This window comes from Nycticebus coucang, chromosome 16 (genome assembly GCF_027406575.1).
Source record: "Nycticebus coucang isolate mNycCou1 chromosome 16, mNycCou1.pri, whole genome shotgun sequence".
Lineage (NCBI taxonomy): Eukaryota > Metazoa > Chordata > Mammalia > Primates > Lorisidae > Nycticebus > Nycticebus coucang.
The window spans coordinates 80,268,096-80,286,120 of NC_069795.1; the positions used below are offsets into that span (position 1 = coordinate 80,268,096).

General features: G+C 38.0%; 1 protein-coding gene across 1 annotated transcript in view; it reads left to right on the forward strand.

Moving 5' to 3' along the window:
• Nucleotides 1–18,025, forward strand: part of ATP13A5 (ATPase 13A5) — a 125,362-nt gene that overhangs the window by 62,013 nt on the left and 45,324 nt on the right. Inside the window, exons 17-22 of the mRNA XM_053564743.1 lie at nucleotides 2,063–2,180; nucleotides 8,067–8,191; nucleotides 8,892–9,052; nucleotides 11,447–11,572; nucleotides 12,670–12,749; nucleotides 14,673–14,715. Of these exons, the coding sequence (XP_053420718.1) occupies nucleotides 2,063–2,180; nucleotides 8,067–8,191; nucleotides 8,892–9,052; nucleotides 11,447–11,572; nucleotides 12,670–12,749; nucleotides 14,673–14,715 (653 nt within the window). The remainder of the gene's footprint in view (nucleotides 1–2,062; nucleotides 2,181–8,066; nucleotides 8,192–8,891; nucleotides 9,053–11,446; nucleotides 11,573–12,669; nucleotides 12,750–14,672; nucleotides 14,716–18,025) is intronic.

Genomic DNA, 18,025 nt, shown 5'->3' on the forward strand with positions numbered 1-18,025 from the left:
CAGAACAGGCAGCTGCTCAGGGTCAGAGAAATAGGGAGAGTGCAAACGTTCAGAGGGGAACAATGGGAGAGGTCTGGACTCAAGATAAATTCTGCAGACTGGGTTGTTCCTTCACTTCCAAGGGGGCTGGCTCCACTTATGGGTGTTCTGACAGATGAATGTAAGGAGAATATAGGAAAGATAAATATCTAAGAAGTAAAAGTGATTAAAGTAAATTAGATCGTATTAGAGCTAGGTAATTGATCATTTTTGCAGCAATTTTATCTTTCCAGGCCAGATTTTGAGTTGATTTTTTATTGTTTTTTAAGTTTTATAAACATATGCACTCTTTAAGCAGCAGCCAGATTTATAAGAATATTGTTGCATTCAAATGAGTTCATTTGGAAAAAATCGGTCATTTATAGTTTCCTTATGATAGCTGATAGGCATCAACTTTTGCACAGAATTCTCGATTTTTCAAATAATTGCTTTAACTTCTATTTGGAGTTTTTTTTTTTTTTAACCTTACAAATGCCTCCTTTCCTTCTGACTTTGCTCTTGCTCTTAGTTTTCATTAACTTCATCCTTCACTGATTATAGCACCGACTGTGCTTTGTTTTGTTTCATCTATATGGATACAAGTGAGCCTCTTTGGACATTTAAACTGGTATTTAATTCCTCTGCTCTATCAGCAAGGGTTACAGCCTCTCCCTGGCTATCTTTTTTTTTTTTTTTTGGCAGCTCTTCCAATTCTTCCTGTTGTCCCAAATTTCAATCTTATGACACGTGCTTATTCCATATTCAATGATTTCCCCATCACCCCCATATTTAAGAAATGGACAGGTAGGAGCTTTCTTGAAATCAGATCCCCACCTTTACAAGTATTGTAGAATTGCAGAAAGTCTGAGACAAATGAGAACATGGAGATCTGCAGTCTTCTCATTGTATACATGATAAACTAGAGTGCAGAGGAAAGACTGAACATGACCAAGGTCAGAGAGACAGTGGGAGCAAAGTAGAGACTGGGACTTAACTTGGTTTGCCACCTAAACCACCACACTTCCCATTGTTCTGAGCTTCTTTCTAATACCTCTCTGGGCATATTATAAGCCATAAAGATTTTATAAATGTGTGAACTTAATTATGATTACCATGCAGAAATATACAAATGTCAGCATATGTCATCTGTTGCCTAAAGTAGGGGTTGGCAAACTTTTCTGTAAGAGCTGGCTAGTAGTCATTACAGGCTTTCCTGGCCTCATGGACATCACCCCACCAGTGATGCCCTAAAGCTGCCATGGATAATAAACAAGTAGACCTTTATTACCGTGCTGTAATAAAAATTTATGTAAAAAAGCAAGCAGTGGGCCAGATTCGGCCTGTGCACTACACTTGGTCGACCCCTGATCTAGCAGACCAGCTGTTTCTCTCATTTTATCTAAGTACATGTAGTCCTGAAATCTGTCCTTACTGAACCCAGCCCATGTATTTGACACTCAGTTTGTTTAAGTCAGCTTGGGCTATTATTAAAAATATATATTAATACCATAAACTGCATGGTTTAAGTAACAAAACTTGATTACTCATAGTTCTAGAGGCTTGATTACTCATAGTTCTATAAACTCCAAGATCAAGATTTTGGCCAGTCCCATTCCTGTGAGGGCTTTCTGGTCTTCAGGCCACCATGCTGTACTCTCAGTGGAGAGATCATCTCTCTCAGAGTTTTAATCCTCTTTATGGGTGCTCCATCCTCATGACGTAATTACCTCCCCACAGTGTCCCATCTCCAAATACTATTACATTAGGAGTTAGGTTTCAGCACATGAATTTTGGGAGGACACAAGCATGAAGTCCATAGCGCAATTGGTGACCAGCATATCTTTGGCATCATTCTCATAGAAGTAATGGGAACACGCTGATGACGCTGTTTGTGGTTTTTGGCTGAAGATGAAAGTTTTCTATTAAAGCACTTTTATGCAGCAAAAGGTAAGAAATGTGTAGGGAGTGGCTCCTGGGGTCCTGCTTAGGAGCTGAGCAGCCTTTACCATGACCACACACTTATCTCTTCCCTCTCTCCTGACAGTGCCCAAGAGTTTCCCACAGGTGATGAGGAATTACACGGTGCAGGGCTTCCGCGTCATTGCCCTTGCCCATAAAGCCCTGAAAATGGGGAAGCTGTTAGAAGTAGAGTGCTTAGCCAGGTAAGGAACTCAGAAGTCAGCATGAGTGCAGACTCTGCACGCATGAAGTGAGTCAGCCTTGGGCAGGTGGACATCTCATCAGGAAGACTTTTAGAAATTGGGAATCAGTCTCATCCAGTCCCCTGATTTGGAGAAAGGCCACTGTAGGTGAGACCTGAGAGGACTTACTCGGGTCACAATTCTGGTCGATGGCAGAAAAAGGATGGCAGTTGAGATCTTGCACTCCCAGATGCTGTCTCTGCCATGCACTGTCTAAACAACAGCTCTCCCTTAGCCTCTGAGCACAGTCTGACTGACTGACTTGGGTGTCTCACAGACAGAGGAACTGAGAGAGGAAGATGGTTGGCAGGCACTTGGGAAGGTTTTCAGAATCCTTCAGACGAGGTTTTTTGTTTTTTTTTTCTTCAGGACTCAATACTACACCTCATTTCTGGGGAGGTAATGAGTACAAATTGAATTCTTCATAAGAAATGAAATGCAATATTCTTAATTACATTAAGGAGATAAATTATCTTCATTAGAAGATAATCTATAAATTATTTTTTATTTCAATATTTTTCAGTTTTTAAAGGTAATTTTAAAATTATTTATAAAAAAGGTAGAAAATACTATGGAAAATTGAATAATAGATAAGCTGTTTATTTGACTTGTATTGCTGACAGAAAGATGATCTTTTATCTACAGTTAGCCCCTTAATGGGTGATACGGATATCCTTGGTTTAACATTATTATTTGCAATGTAAGTCTATCAACTCTAAGATAATTAGTAATCGCTGCTTCATCCGTCCTCTGTGTCTGTTTCTCCATCTGTAAAATGTAGGATTGGATGATCTCTAAGGAGCCTTTCAGCCATGGCATTTTAATCTTCAAAACAGAATCACAAAGCTTGGTCTGTAATACATGAATGACATTCTTATATTCAACATCCCAGGTATTAGCTGTTCTTGAACAGGTGCAAAGGGCCAGGACACACAGAATTTTATAATTTTTCAAACACAAATTTGGCTAATGAATGTTAAGGTCATGTGTGAAAAAAAGATCTACATAGCTAGTTATAAAGTGCAGCATCCATACCCTGATACTACATACAAATGTGATGTGTTATTCTCACTTAAGAGCCACTAGTGAGAAAAAGATTATTATATTACAACACAATAAGAAATACACCAGATTTCCAACCATCCCAGATTATCTCAGGGAACATCAGAAAATGTTTTTGAGAATAGGGATATGCCCCCATAGTAAATAGGGCAAAGGGATAGGATTCTGACTTTCTTAGAATTAAATTTTATTTAGCAAAGTTTTCCAAATTTAAAACTTCTAAAAAAATGGAGTCCTGGGCAGCACTTGTGGCTCAGTGAGTAGGGTGCCAGCCCCATATACCAAGAGTGGTGGGTTCAAACCTGGCCCCAGCCAAACTGCAACAAAAAAAATAGCCGGGCGTTGTGGTGGGTGCCTGTAGTCTCAGCTACTCGGGAGGCTGAGGCAAGAGAATCGCCTAAGCCCAAGAGCTGGAGGTTGCTGTGAGCTGTGATGCCCCAGCACTCTACCAAGGGTGACAAAATGAGACTCTGTCTCTAAAAAAGAAAAAAAAAAAAATTTTAAAATGGAGTCATTAAGTAGAAGTCAAAGAGTTTCTTGACTTAAAAATAAGTTAAGAAAATAAGTGTGTAATAGCATTCCCTTTTCACCTCCTTCACTCCAACATCTATTGTTGAATGTAAATTAATAAAAATTCTATGGAAAACAATATTGAGATTCCTCAAAGAATGAAAAGTAGACTTCCCATTTGATCCAGCAATCCCACTACTAGGATCTACCCAAGGAAAAGAAGTCACGATATCAAAGTGACACCTGCACTCATATGTTTTTTGTAGCATAATTCATAATTACAAAATATGGAATCAACAGATAAGTAAATAATTTTATAGATGTAGATAGATAGCTAGGTAGATAGATAGACAGACAGGTAGATATATATCATGGATTACTGTTCAGCCTCCAAAAAGAAAAAAATAATGTCTTCTGCGGCAACTTAGATGGAACTGGAGGCCATTATCCTAAGTGAAGTATCTTAGTAATGAAAAAACAAATAGAACACATACTCACATAAAAGTAAAAGCTAAACAATGGTTATACGTGTTCATACAGAGTAGTACAATAGACTTTGGAGACTCAGAAAGGGGGAGTTGGAGGGGATGAGGGAACGAAAATTACCTACCAGTTACAATGTACACTATTCAGGTTTGATGAGTACACTAAAAGCCCCGACTTCATTCATTACAATTGATTCATATAACAAAACCCCCTTGTATCTCCTAGATGAGTCGAAATTTAAAAAGGGATACTGTAAAAACCAGAAGATATACCTCCTCAAGATTCACCCTTTCATTGGTTTAGTAAATTTCTATTGAACTTTAACTATGTGTTAGATACTCAAGGAACTGAGGATTCTTTTAGAAGGGAATAAAATAAAATTCTTGCCCTTGTGAAGAATCTTATACTTAATCAGGATAATATATAATAAAATAAATTTATAAAATAATATTGTCTTATTAGTGGTTCTTAAATGCTTGGGGGAAGCAAAAATAAAGCAGATTAAGACAATTTTTAAAAAAGACACAGAATTCCATCTTTCATGGGGTGATCAGAGATGTTCTCTAAGGAGCAACATTTGAAAAAAGATCTGAGTGAAATAAGAGAGAAAAGCTTGGATATCCAGAGGAAGAACATTGCGGGGAATGGGGAGAGGCTACAAAACCTTAACACACGCTTTCCTGGGAATGTTGTAGATTAACAAGAGACCAAAGTGCCTGAAGCAGTAAATAACAAGAAAAATTGTTGGTAACATAGAAACAAAAAACATTTATCTATTGTTGCTTTGTTGCCTGTTCTGATCCGTGAAATCATTGCCAAGATCAATGTCAAGAAGATTTTCACCTGTATTTTCCTCTAGGCATTTCACAGTTTCAGGTCTTATGTTTACATCTTTAATTCCCTTTGATTTTATTTTTTTTTCTGCATATGGATATTACACTGAAATGCTTCTGCATAGAAAACAAAGCAATCAACAAAGTAAAATAGCAACCTATAAAATGGGAGAAAATATTTGCAGACCATATATCTGACAAGGAACTAATATCTGAAATGTATAAGAAACACAACTCAACAGCAAAAGGTAAATAACCTAATAATAAATGAGCAAAAATCTAGAACAGATATTTTTGCAAAGAAGACATATAAATGAACAACAAGTACATAGAAGGTGCTCAACTTCTCTAATCACCAGGGAAATGCAAATCAAAACCACAACGAGATCACCTAACATCTATTAGGATAGCTATTTAAAAAAAGAAAGAAAGAAAGAAAGAAAGAAACCAAGTGTTGACAAGGATATGGAGAAATTGGAACCTTTGTACACCATCATTAGGAATGTAAAATGGTACAACTCCTATGAAAAACAGCGTGGAGGTTCTTCTAAAAATTAAAGAGGAAATGACTGTATGATCTAGTAATCCCACAATCCTACTTCTGGTCTATATCTGAGAGAATGGAAATCAGGATCTCAGAGAGGGCTCTGCACTCCTGTTCATTAAGCATTATTCACAATGGCCTACTTAAATGCTCATCAGTAAATAAATGGATAAAAAATGTGATATATATGTACGGTGTGATATTATTTAGCCTTTAGAAAGAAGGAAATCCTGTGCTATGCAACACTATGGATGAACCTGGAAGACATGCTAAATGAAATAAGCCACTTACAGAATAAGTACTGTCTGATCCCATTTACATGAAGTATCTAAAATAGTCAAACTTGTAGAAGTGGAGAAAAGAATGATGGCTACCAAAGGTTAGGGGAAGGAGGAAATGGAAAGTTGTTATCTAACTGGTACACAGTTTCAGTTATGCAATATGAATAAGAGAAGTGTTCTTACCACACAAACAAACAAAAGAAAATGAGAAAACAGGAACAGGAAGAAACTTTGGAGGTGAAGGATCTATTTATCAACTTGATTATGGTGATGGTTTCACATGTTTATGCATATTGTTCAAATCCATCTCATTGTATATATTACATATGTACAGTTTTATATAACAATTACACTTCAGCAGAGCTATTAAAAATAAAATAAAGTGCTTTATGAAACTAACAAGAAAACTAGAATAAATTGGTAAGAAGATCTTTGGATCTTCCTTTTGGTTTTAGTTATAAGGAAAAAATAATCCAACTTATAATAGAAAGTAAAGTTAGATGATGTGAAGAATCTTTAGTGAATTCCGTATTAATCTAAGTTTTCTTTTGTAGTATTCTTTGAGATCACTAAGCCAGGATTCAAATCCGATTATCTGTACATTTACCAGGTGCCTAAAACAAAGCAATGATTTAGTAAATGAACTTTTGAACAAACTTTAGTTGCCCTTCATACTCTATTCTAGAGAGGTTTCCATTCAAGTTCAATGGTGTTTCCATCCAGTTCAAGAAATCTATTTCTCATCAAGAAATCCAACTCTGATTTTTCTTCTAAACAAGCCTTACTAACCACATGTTTACTTCCTCTCCCTGCCATATTCTGCCAAAATGTTAGCAAATAAACAATATCAAAGGAAACTAGAAAAGTGATACATGCAGATCAGAGATTTTGACACAGTTCTGTTAGATGTGAACATGGTGGCAACTGAATCAGTGGGATAGAAGGGGCTACAGGCTAAAGGAGAGGCAGCGAGACAGGGAGATAGGAAACCTGGCTTTCTCTGTAGAGACTCGGATGTGTCATGTACCATGGAAGGGGGAGGTGAAACTCAAGGCTGAACAAAGGAGGATTAACTGAGACTATGCAGAGGAGTTGGATCCTTAGCCCTCTCTTCCTCCAATCTCTGCCCACAATCTTAACGCCACTCTGCACATAAAAAATGGACACTGAAAGATCAAGAAACACCTTTTGGCCCACAAATTTACTTTTTGAAAGGCCATTCAAGATGTGCTTCATTTCTGAGGAGAGGATCTATGTAACTAAAGCAACCTAATTAGACTCTAAGCCTCCAACTTCAAATTCTGAAAACTCTTCAGAGCCTTGGCTGATTGACACGATATATTTACTGGAGATGACAGATGGTGGCTAGGAGGAATGATCCCATTTTCAACTATTATTATCATGTCTTGGATGCAGGATATACTTAACAAACATCACATAAAGTGAATTATTGCAAAGGAAAAAAGAGGGAGAAAACTTTTGGAAATTAATATATATATGATTAACGTGGTATTTAAAAACTAACAAAAGACTTGGAACATAAGCACATTGTTTAAAAAAATGGAGTTGAAAACTGGAAAAAGAAAAAAAGAAAACTGGAAAAAGTAGCTTTTTTTTGTTTGTTTGGGATTCATTGAGGGTACAAAGAATTAGGTTACACTGATTGCAGTTATTAGGTGAAGTCCCTTTTGTAATTGTGTCCCACTCCCAAGAGGTGTGTCATACCATATGGTGTGAATGGGGTCACACCATAACCCCATTCCACAACTCCCCATTCCCCTCCTCCTCCCCTCTCCCCAATCCCTCATTCCTCTACCCCCCCCCCACACACACACACTTGTATTAGATCATCTATTACCTTCATATTAGAATTGAGTACATTGAATTCTTGCTTTGGATAAAGCAGCTTTAGGATTTAGAGGTGGCTGCCTCTGGAAAGGAGAGGAAGGTGGTGATGTGGAGACAAAGACTATTTGTTTTCATTATTAAAGCTCTCAGGTTCGTTTTCATGTTTTAAACATGTGCCAGTATTATACTAATAAAATTCAGAAATTAAAAAAAAAAGAAAGAAATTCAACTGTTGAGACTGCATAGATAGGCTTTAATATGGACTTTTCTTCTGAACCCAAAGAGAGAAAGTAGAGTCAGAGCTCACATTTCTGGGGCTTCTTATAATGGAGAATCGCCTGAAAAAGGAAACCAAACCAGTCCTGAAGGAACTGAGCGAGGCACACATCAGGACCGTGATGATTACAGGTGTGTGTTTCTTTCTATGGACCTGACAAGTTGATTGTATCCCAGGCATCAGAAAAAGACATGTGAGCTGAGGCACATTCATCAGAAAAATTCATGTGAGCTGAGCGAATTCACAGGACTGAGGCAAAAAGAAAAATGTTTTGTAGTTAAGTTTCTTGCCCTGTGATCTAGTTACTTGAGGATAGGCGTAGCTTCCCCAAAAGGACCAGATTTGGAAGAGAAATGAAGGGACTCACAAGAATGGCTATGCCAGTAAGACCTGTGCGTAAAGAATGTGAGACGCTGGGTGACAGTCCTCTAGGCAGTAGGGGTAGGTATGGTGTATGATCATCAAACCCAAGCATGGCCTGGCCCTAAGTTAAGCCCTCTTCTCTGCTTAACTGGAATCCAGATCCTAAGAATAGTTTTATGCTATCAGATTGGGATCATATTGTGTTCACCACTTCATTCATAATGTTTTGGAAATATGAAATGGACAGTACATGCATGACGTTAAATACTATGAGAGGGAGATGGTAACAGTGCTTTCTCACCAGGGGAAGAGACTCTTGGGCAGAGAGAAAAAGAAACCACTATAAAATCAGGCAGAAAGCAATAAATGCTTCCAAAGAGCACCAAGCAAAGTGGAAGAGGAAGAGTTCAATTCTGAGTGCTGCAAAGAGGTGTGTTCCTAAAGCAAGTAAGTTTCTTTGTCTTCTAGGTGACAATCTTCAAACAGCCATTACTGTTGCAAAGAATTGTGAAATGATTCCTCAAGACAGCCACGTGATCATTGTTGAAGCCAATGAACCAGAAGAGTTTGTTCCTGCCTCTGTGACCTGGCAGCTGGTAGAGAACCAAGAGGGTAGACCTGGGAAGAATGTGAGCAAATATCAGAAGGCGTGACGTGGCTTCCATGGCGCTAGGCTAATGGAATCCACCCTTGGCACTGCACAGCCTTCTCTTGGCTCTAGAAGTCACCAGAGTCATAATTCCTCACATCTGTACAGAGTTTTATACTTAGAAAAGCATTTCCACTTCACTTTGTTTCTCAGCCCTGGCTGCACATTAAAATCACCCAGACAGTTTTAAGCTTCCCACTGCAGAGTGCACCAATTAAATCAGAAACCCTGCGGTGAGAGCAGGCATCAGCCACTTTCCCTGGTGATTCCAAGGGACAGTCATAGCTCAGAACCACTGATTTATACCCATATTTTCCATTTGATTTTTACAATAATCCTGTGCAGTTGGGCAAACTATTAAATTTTTACAAGTGGAAAACTGAGGTTCAGAGAAGAAGTAAGCTTCCCCAACACAAAAGCTGGTGAGTTGCTTGCAGGACACCAGACTCAAGTCTGTTCAAATCCACAAAATCCATGGGCATTTCAATTATACTATGCCTGTGACATGCAGTTAGCAGGTGCTGGGCTTCTCTGGACAGCAAGCTTCCTGTGTGCTTGTGACAGAATAGCTCTTTCATTTGATGAGAATGGGCTATAGCCTTATATGCCATTACTACAGGTAGTACCTATCCTTTTGTGTGAACTCAAAGAGATGGCCCTCCAGGTGATGAATTACAAAAATACTCCTCTCCTCCGGTCTGACCAGCCTTTCAGATTGTAAGGTAGTGAGTATGCCTTTGCTCAGTCAGGAGTCTTTGTGCAGCACACAAATGTACAACTATACAATGTGGCCTTGCTCCTGCCCCAGGAGCTCAAACTCCAGTTGCGGGGTGAAAGATGACAGCTCTCTTTCTGCTTATTTCCTTATGAACCCACTTGCTCCTGCATCCATGCACATTGCCTGAATTTTCACTGCATAGTGCAACTCAGGTCCTCCACTAATTTTAACAGTCCACTGCCACTAGTCACTCGTGAGTTTAATACTGTCACTGAAGTTTGGTCTCACCAGGAGTGGTTGCATCATGGTCTTGGACCTTCCTCTTCTCTCTGGTTCCCACCACCATGCCTTTCTCCCCACCTTCCTGGTCCAAGAAAAAGGAATTCCTGCCCTTATTTCCTGTACAGTGCTTTATAACATGTCTTTTGTTAGGAGTTTTGTAATAGGGAGTAGATGGAGGGTGCGGTGTCATCTTCCCACCCAATTCAGCATAGCAAAATATCTTTCCTCCAGATACAATGCTTTTCCTGAGATGCATTCTTCTAATAAATAATATTTTCTCACCTCCTATACTATTTGGATTCAAGGTCCTACACAAATGTAAGCCTCGCTGGGAAATGTTGAAATGTTCATGAAAAGCCATTATCAGCTATTGACATAATGGATGTGCATTCATCATATGCTTTCTCCCCAGCTGGGAGTGAGGTGGGAATAGATCCAAATCAAAGGGATACCTTGACAGGTGAAATATAGGAGGGAATGGGTTCTAGAAAAGAGCAGTGTTGGTGAAATGGGATGTAGGGTGTGGAAAAGATTCTAGGCACCTGAGAGATGAGGTTACCTGTCAAAACAGTCACAACAGAGGCCAGAGATCAAGTGATAAAAAGAGCGAGATACTGAAGAACAAGTGTGCTTACTTTACAGTAAAGAAATGGAGGCATGATTTTTTTTTTTTTTTTTTGAGACAGAGTCTCACTTTGTTGCCCTTGGTAGAGTGTTATGGCATCACAGCTCACAGCAATCTCATACTCTGGGGCTCAAGAGATTCTTTTGCCTCAGCCTCCCAAGTAGCTGGGACTACAGGTGTCCCCCACAACACCCAGCTACTTTTAGAGATGAGGTCTTGCTCTGGCTCAGGCTGGTCTGGAACCTGTGAGCTCAGGCAATCCATCCGCCTCAGCCTCCCAGAGTGCTAGGATTATAGGCGTGAGCTACCACACTCATCCTTAGAGGCATGATTTTTGAACAAATTATTGTAAGAGATCTTAGAAAATATAAGGTTGAATGAGGAGAAAGAAGTAGAAAGAAAGATGTTTCCTGTTTGTTTTTACTATAATCACTAATTGGGACATTGGAATAGGTAGATTTCCTACTAGACTGATATATTATAAATTTACCTATTCCACATATATTATCTCCCAGGACAGGATCCAGGGCACTACAGTGTCAAAGTACCATATGTTTATATAACTGGGGAGAGGGTGCATTTTGAGTGTTTTCTTCCTCTAAGTCAAAATTCCATGAGCAAATTACATATTATAATTTTGCTGCCTCTTATACTGTTATGCAGCATGAATATACTTTCTTCCATAAAACAGAAGAAAGTGGGCACATTCCTTAAGAGCCAGTATAGAATCGATGCCCTTTTGGTTTTAGGAAACCTGCATTAACATTGGAAACAGCTCAATACCTGATGGGAGAAGTGGGAGCTGTTACCACTTTGCAATGAGTGGGAAATCATACCAAGTGATATTCCAGCATTTCAACAGTTTGCTTCCAAAAGTAAGTATTGGAAAAATGAATCATTTTGTTTTGTTCTTCAAATTAGTGAGGCAAATAGGGGAAAGAGTGTAATGAAAGTGAGGATCACTGAGGTTGTCTGAGAGCTAGGGCCACCACCCTGGCAGAAGTAGCCTGGCCCTTCCCACACCTGCCTCATCCTATGCCTTCACATGGCCTCCCCATCAGAGCTTGAGTTCTAGTACCAACCTTTCACTCCTGTGGCCAGTTCAATCTTACCCTCCTGCATTTCCCTGCCCCCACCCCTGAGAACCTCCAGATAGTTACAAACGTGCTGCCTGTTTTGTGAGTCAGCCTCTCTCTGAAAGCTACCAACTCATGTCAGGCCAAGGCTTAGGCCCCTTCCTGTCTTGGTTCTTAAATTAAAGCAAGAGGAAACAAAGGTTCCATTGTTTACCTTCAAAATCATTTGTTATCTTGTCCTCTGTGTGTCCTATTTTAAAAATAGTGCTGTGCGGGTTTGTGTTGTCAATGTGGAGGAGATTAATGGAGCACAAGCTGAGGGCAGCAACCATCTGTTAGCAGTATCTTAAAAACTCTGTCATTGTACTAGTCAAGGATCATAGAATCTCAAATCCAAAAGCTTCTAGAAAACTCTTAGTCCAGTTTCTCATTGTAGAGATGAGAAAGCTGAGACTCAAAGAAGTTAAATCATTTGTCTAAGGTTTGGACAGCTAGCTGGGGCACAGCTGAGACTAGAACTCTGTTTTTTCAATTCCCAGTCTGTTTTTCTTGCCCCTGCAATTATAGGAACAGTGTTTAGGAGAAAGAATTGTTATTTCCTTAAGGATTTTTATTCCATACACTCTGCTCTTTCTTAGTTCCTGTATTATTATTAATTGGAAGTTGCCCCCATCTTAGAAAAATGGTCTGGACAAAAGTAATAGTTGATGGGAAACTCAAAGTGAAGTGCAATATTAAAGCATTGAATGTCCTGTTTCCTTTCCTGATATTTGATCTAATGCCTTACCACTCAATTCTATATTAAATCAGTATCCGGGAGTGTTTTTAAGGTCATTCTTTTATTTTAAAAGCTTTCTTCTTCCTAATTTTATTGCAATGGTTGTTTTTCATTTTAGATTCTGGTGAATGGAACCATTTTTGCAAGAATGTCTCCTGGGCAGAAATCAAGCCTTGTTGAAGAATTTCAGAAATTAAAGTAGGTGCTATTAAAGTAGGCTAATACATGCCATAGATAACTGTATTTGTTACCTATTGCTGTATAATAAATTACCCCCAAACTGAGAGGCTTAAAATAATACCATTTATTATTTGACTTTTCTGTGTGTCAGGATTCTATGTGTGCCTTTGCTGAGTCTTCTGGTTTAAGATTTCTTACAGAGGCTTAATCAGGGGTTGGCCAGGACCACAGTCATCTAAGTATTTGAGTGTGGAAAGGATCTTCCACCAGCCTCACTCACATGTTGTTGGATGGATTCAGGGTCTTGTGAACTATTGAACTAAAAGCCTCTGTTTTTTTATGGGCTGGTGGACAGTAGCCACCCTCGGTCCCTGTGACATGGACCATTTTATACATATGAATGAGCAAGCAGAAAAACCAGAGAGAAAGCTTTTTCTATCTCCTTCAAAAAAGCAGATGACCAAGTCACATCAGACTGAAATAGTTCTTCATGAGATCAGATCTACCTACTATTTGCAGGGAATGTTACGCTTTGGGGTTGCAGATTCTAGAAAATGAAAAGAAACATAGAGTAGAGAAATTGTAGATAAATGCCGATGAATAGTAGGTAAAATTAGGAGACTTTTATTTTATTTTATTTTAATTGTCCAAGAATTCATAGGGAAGTCTCAAAAACTGCTTATTAACTCCCATAATGCTGGGTAAGTAACCACTGGCTAATATGACTATTTCATTCATATGAATATGGCACTGGCTGAAGAAAGTAAATTTACTTTTCTCAAATGCCTAAGAATTTTTGCCAAATAAAATGCCTTATTATGAACAGCTATATTTCCCTAAAGAAAAATCAATTCAAGAAGACACACGCTATCTCAGAATGAGCTGTCCGCTCTCGATTTTCCAATCTTTCGCTTCCTACCTTGTCATTGAAAATGTGCATAAGGTTGCCTGAATTCTCTTTCTGAACTCAGGGAACTCTAGAAGGTATAGGATTTCTGGTGTGATACAGAGATTAGGTGCATGCCGTAAGCCTGAAAAATGGAAGCCATTTTCCAGCAATCGTGGGTAGTCAGTACATGTACATCTAAACGTTCACAAGATGATTTTCATCTACATTAGACCAATACCTCATATTAGTTTGAGCTACATGGATTTATCTACATTTGACCCTTTAGACCTATAAAAGTGGTCATTTTTTATATCAATAAATAATAAGGAAATTCTAAGACATCTTTATATTTTACCCCTTATTGTTTTTGTAACTTTATCTATTTTTAGAAATATGCAGCTGAATATTTAAATAGCTGCCACTAGTCAATACCTATAGTGTATAGTTTACTTAGAAGACAGTCTCTTGCATCTGACATTCCTTTTCCTTGGCATCGGCTTTAATTTTTACTGTTTTATTTGCATCATGTTTACATACCAAACTGATACAGATGGGGAATATATTTTCTCATTCTGAGATACATCATGAATATGAGTCTATGTCTCTAGTTATATCTGTTAAACTACTCCCCAAATGTTTCTTGTGCTAGTGTCTGAACTCCAAACTCTCAGCGGCAGTCAGCAACAAATCCCCAGCTGGATTAGGCTATGGTGGCTGCATTAACTTGTGTGGGAAATGCTATAACTATGACTGCATACTCATGGTAAGGTTGGCCTTGGTACATATAATCAAACAGAATTTCTTTTGATTTATGTCTTTGAAAACATCCTTGGCAGGATCACTACCATTTCAATTGTGATTAAAACAATTTAAATAATGCAATGGGCATTTTCTTTTGGGAATATGTCTCTTTAAGACATTTTCCTTTAGTCAGATTCCACCTGTGTTCAGGGAACACATGTACACACACACACACATATGCCTCACGTGACAGCTATGATAAAATTATTAAGCAAGATGTTAAGCTATTCATTTTTTTTCTTCCCCTGCAGTTATTACGTGGGCATGTGTGGAGATGGAGCTAATGACTGTGGGGTGAGTAGAAATGACTTCTGCTAACACAGGTGGTTCACTGATAGCCTTCTTGGTGACTCTTGAGTCCCCTGGGGTCTGTCTCTTTTTTCTTTTACTTGATAATTTTGCTGTTTTTTTTTTTTATTTTTTATTAAATCATAAGCGCATAGATCACATATACATGAATGCATTTATGGGGTAGCATGTGCTGATTTCATATAGAATTAGGAACACTTACGTCACTCTGGTTAATATATACCTAATCTCATTTACTTAGTTACTGTGTTAAGACATTTATACTCTATACTAATAGATCTGACATGTACCCTTGCATTATGCACCATAGGTGTGATCCCACCATTCACCCTCCCTCCATCTGACCTTCCCCCACCCCTCCCATCCCTTGCTCCTCCCTTCTTCATCCTGGGCCATAGTTGTGGTCTATTCTTCATATGAAAGTGTAAGTGATTGTAAATTGGTTTCATAATAGTACTGAGTACACTGGATATTTTTTCTTCCACTCTTGAGATACTTTACTAAGTAGGATATGTTCCAGCTCCATCCATGTAAATGTAAAAGAGGTAAAGTCTCCATCTTTTTATAAGGATGCATAATATTCCGTGGTATACATATACCACAATTTATTTTATTTTATTTTTTTATTATTAAATCATAACTGTATACATTGATATGATCATGGGGCATCATACACTCGCTTCATAGACCATTTCCATTCATGGGTGGATGGGCACTTGGGCTTCTGCCATGACTTGGCTATTATGAATTGAGCTGCAATGAACCATCTGGTGCAAACATCTTTGTTATAAAGTGATTTTTGGTTTTTTATATATACACCTAGTAGAGGAAATACAGGATCAAATGGCAGGTGTACTATTAGACCCCTGAGTATTTTCCACACTTCTTTCCAAAAAGGACATATTAGCTTGCACTCCCACCAGCAGTGCAGAATTGTTCCCTTTTCTCCACATCCATGCCAACATCTGTAGTTTTGGGATTTTGATATGTGAGCCACTCTTATGGGAGATAGATGATATCTCAAAGTGGCTTTGATTTGCATTTCTCTGATGATTAAAGATGATGAGCATTTTTTCATGTGTCTGTAGGCTATGCGCCTATCTTCTTCGGAGAAGCGTCTGTTCAAGTCCCTTGCCCACAATGAAATGGGATTACTTGTTCTTTTCTCATTAATAAGTTTGAGTTTTCTGTGGATTCTGGTTATCAAACCTTTGTCAGAAGCATACCCTGCAAATATCCTCTCCCATTCTGAGGGTTGTCTTCTTGCTTTACTTACTGTGTTCTTGGCTGTGCAAAAGCTTTTCAGTTTGATCAGATCCCAGTAATGTATTTTTAGTGTTGTTTCAGTTGCCCGGGGGAGGTCCCCCTGATAAAGTATTCTCCCAGGCCAATTTCTTCAAGTGTTTCTCCTGCACTCTCTCCAAGAATCTTTATAGTTTCATGTCTTAAGTTTAAATCTTTTATCCAGTGAGAGTCGATTTTTGTTAATGGTGAAAGGTGTGGGTCCAGTTTTAGTCTTCTACAAGTCTGCAGCCAATTCACCCAGCACCATTTGTTAAATAGGGAATCTTTCCCCCAATTTACATTTTTGATGGGCTTATCAAAGATCAAATGATGATAAGTGTCTGGGTTCATCTCTTGGTTTTCAATTCTGTTCCATATACCTACCTCTCTATTTTTGTGACAATATCATGCTGTTTTGATCACTATAGATTTATAGTATACTTTGAAGTCTGGTAGCATAATTCCTCCTGATTTGCTTTTATTTCTGAGTTATGTCTTGGCTATTCTAGTTTTTTTCTGGTAGCATATAAAACGAAGTACTATTTTTTCCAGATCTTTAAAGTATGATGGTGGTGCTTTGATAGGGATTGCATTAAATTTGTAAATTGCTTTGGGTAATATGGACATTTTTAACAACATTCATTCTTCCTAGCCATGAGCATGGTATGTTTTTCCGTTTGTTAACATCTTCAGCTATTTCTTTTCTCTTCATATAGAACTTTCACGTCCTTTGTTAGGTAAATTCCCAAATATTTCATCTTCTTTGGCACAACTGTAAAGGGAATAGAGTCCTTGACTGTTTTTTTGGCTTGACTATTATTGGTATATATAAAAGCTACTGATTTGTGAGTATTGATTTTGTATCCTGAGACACTACTGTATTCCTTGATCACTTCCAAGAGTTTTGTGGTTGAGTCCCTGGGATTTTCCATGTATAAGATTGTCTCATCTGCGAAGAGTGAAAGTTTGGTCTCCTCTGACCCTATTTGTATACACTTGATCCCATTCTCTTGCCTGATTGCAATGGCTAAGACTTCCATTACAATGTTAAAAGCAGTGGAGACAGTGGGCAACCTTGCCTGGTTCCTGATCTGAGTGGAAAGGATTTCAATTTAACTCCATTCAATACGATATTGGCTGTGGGTTTGCTGTAGATTGCCTCTATCAGTTTAAGAAATATCCTTTCTATTCCTATTTTTTTTTAAGTGTTCTGATCATAAAAGGATGCTGGATATTATCAAAAGCTTTTTCTGCATCAACTGAGAGAATCACATGGTCTTTGTTTTTTAGTTTGTTTATGTGATGTATTATATTTATAGATTTATGTATATTGGAACAACCTTGAGACCCTGGGATAAAACCCAATTAGTCATGATGTATAATTCGTTTGATGTGTTGCTGGATTCTGCTTGCTAGGATCTTATTGAATATTTTTGCATCTATGTTCATTAAAGATATTGGTCTATAGTTTTCTTTTCTTGTTGGGCCTTTTCCTGATTTGGGGATCAGAGTGATATTTGCTTCATAGAATGTGTTGGGAAGTATTCCATCTTTTTCAATGTTTTGGAAAAGGTTAAGTAATATTGGTACTAGTTCCTCTTTAGAGGTTTGGTAGAATTCTGATGTGAAGCCATCTGGTCCCGGATTTTTCTTTTTTGGGAGATTTTGTATAGTTGATTCTATTTCAGTACTTGATATAGGTCTGTTCAGCATTTCCAATTTTTTATGATTAAGTCTAAAGTATTGGTCAATTTCTTTCAGATTTTCCTATTTCTGAGAATAAAGTTTTTTGTAATATTCATTAAGGATTTTTTAAATTTCTGAGGTGTCTGTTGTTATTTTGCCTTTGTCATTTCTGATTGATGATATTATGGACTTTAATTTTCTATTTTAGGTTAGGTTGGCCAAAGATTTTTATCAATTTTGTTGAATTTTTCAAAAAACCAACTTTTTGATTCATTTATCTTTTGAATAATTCTTTTGTTTTCTATTTCATTTAATTCTGCTCTAA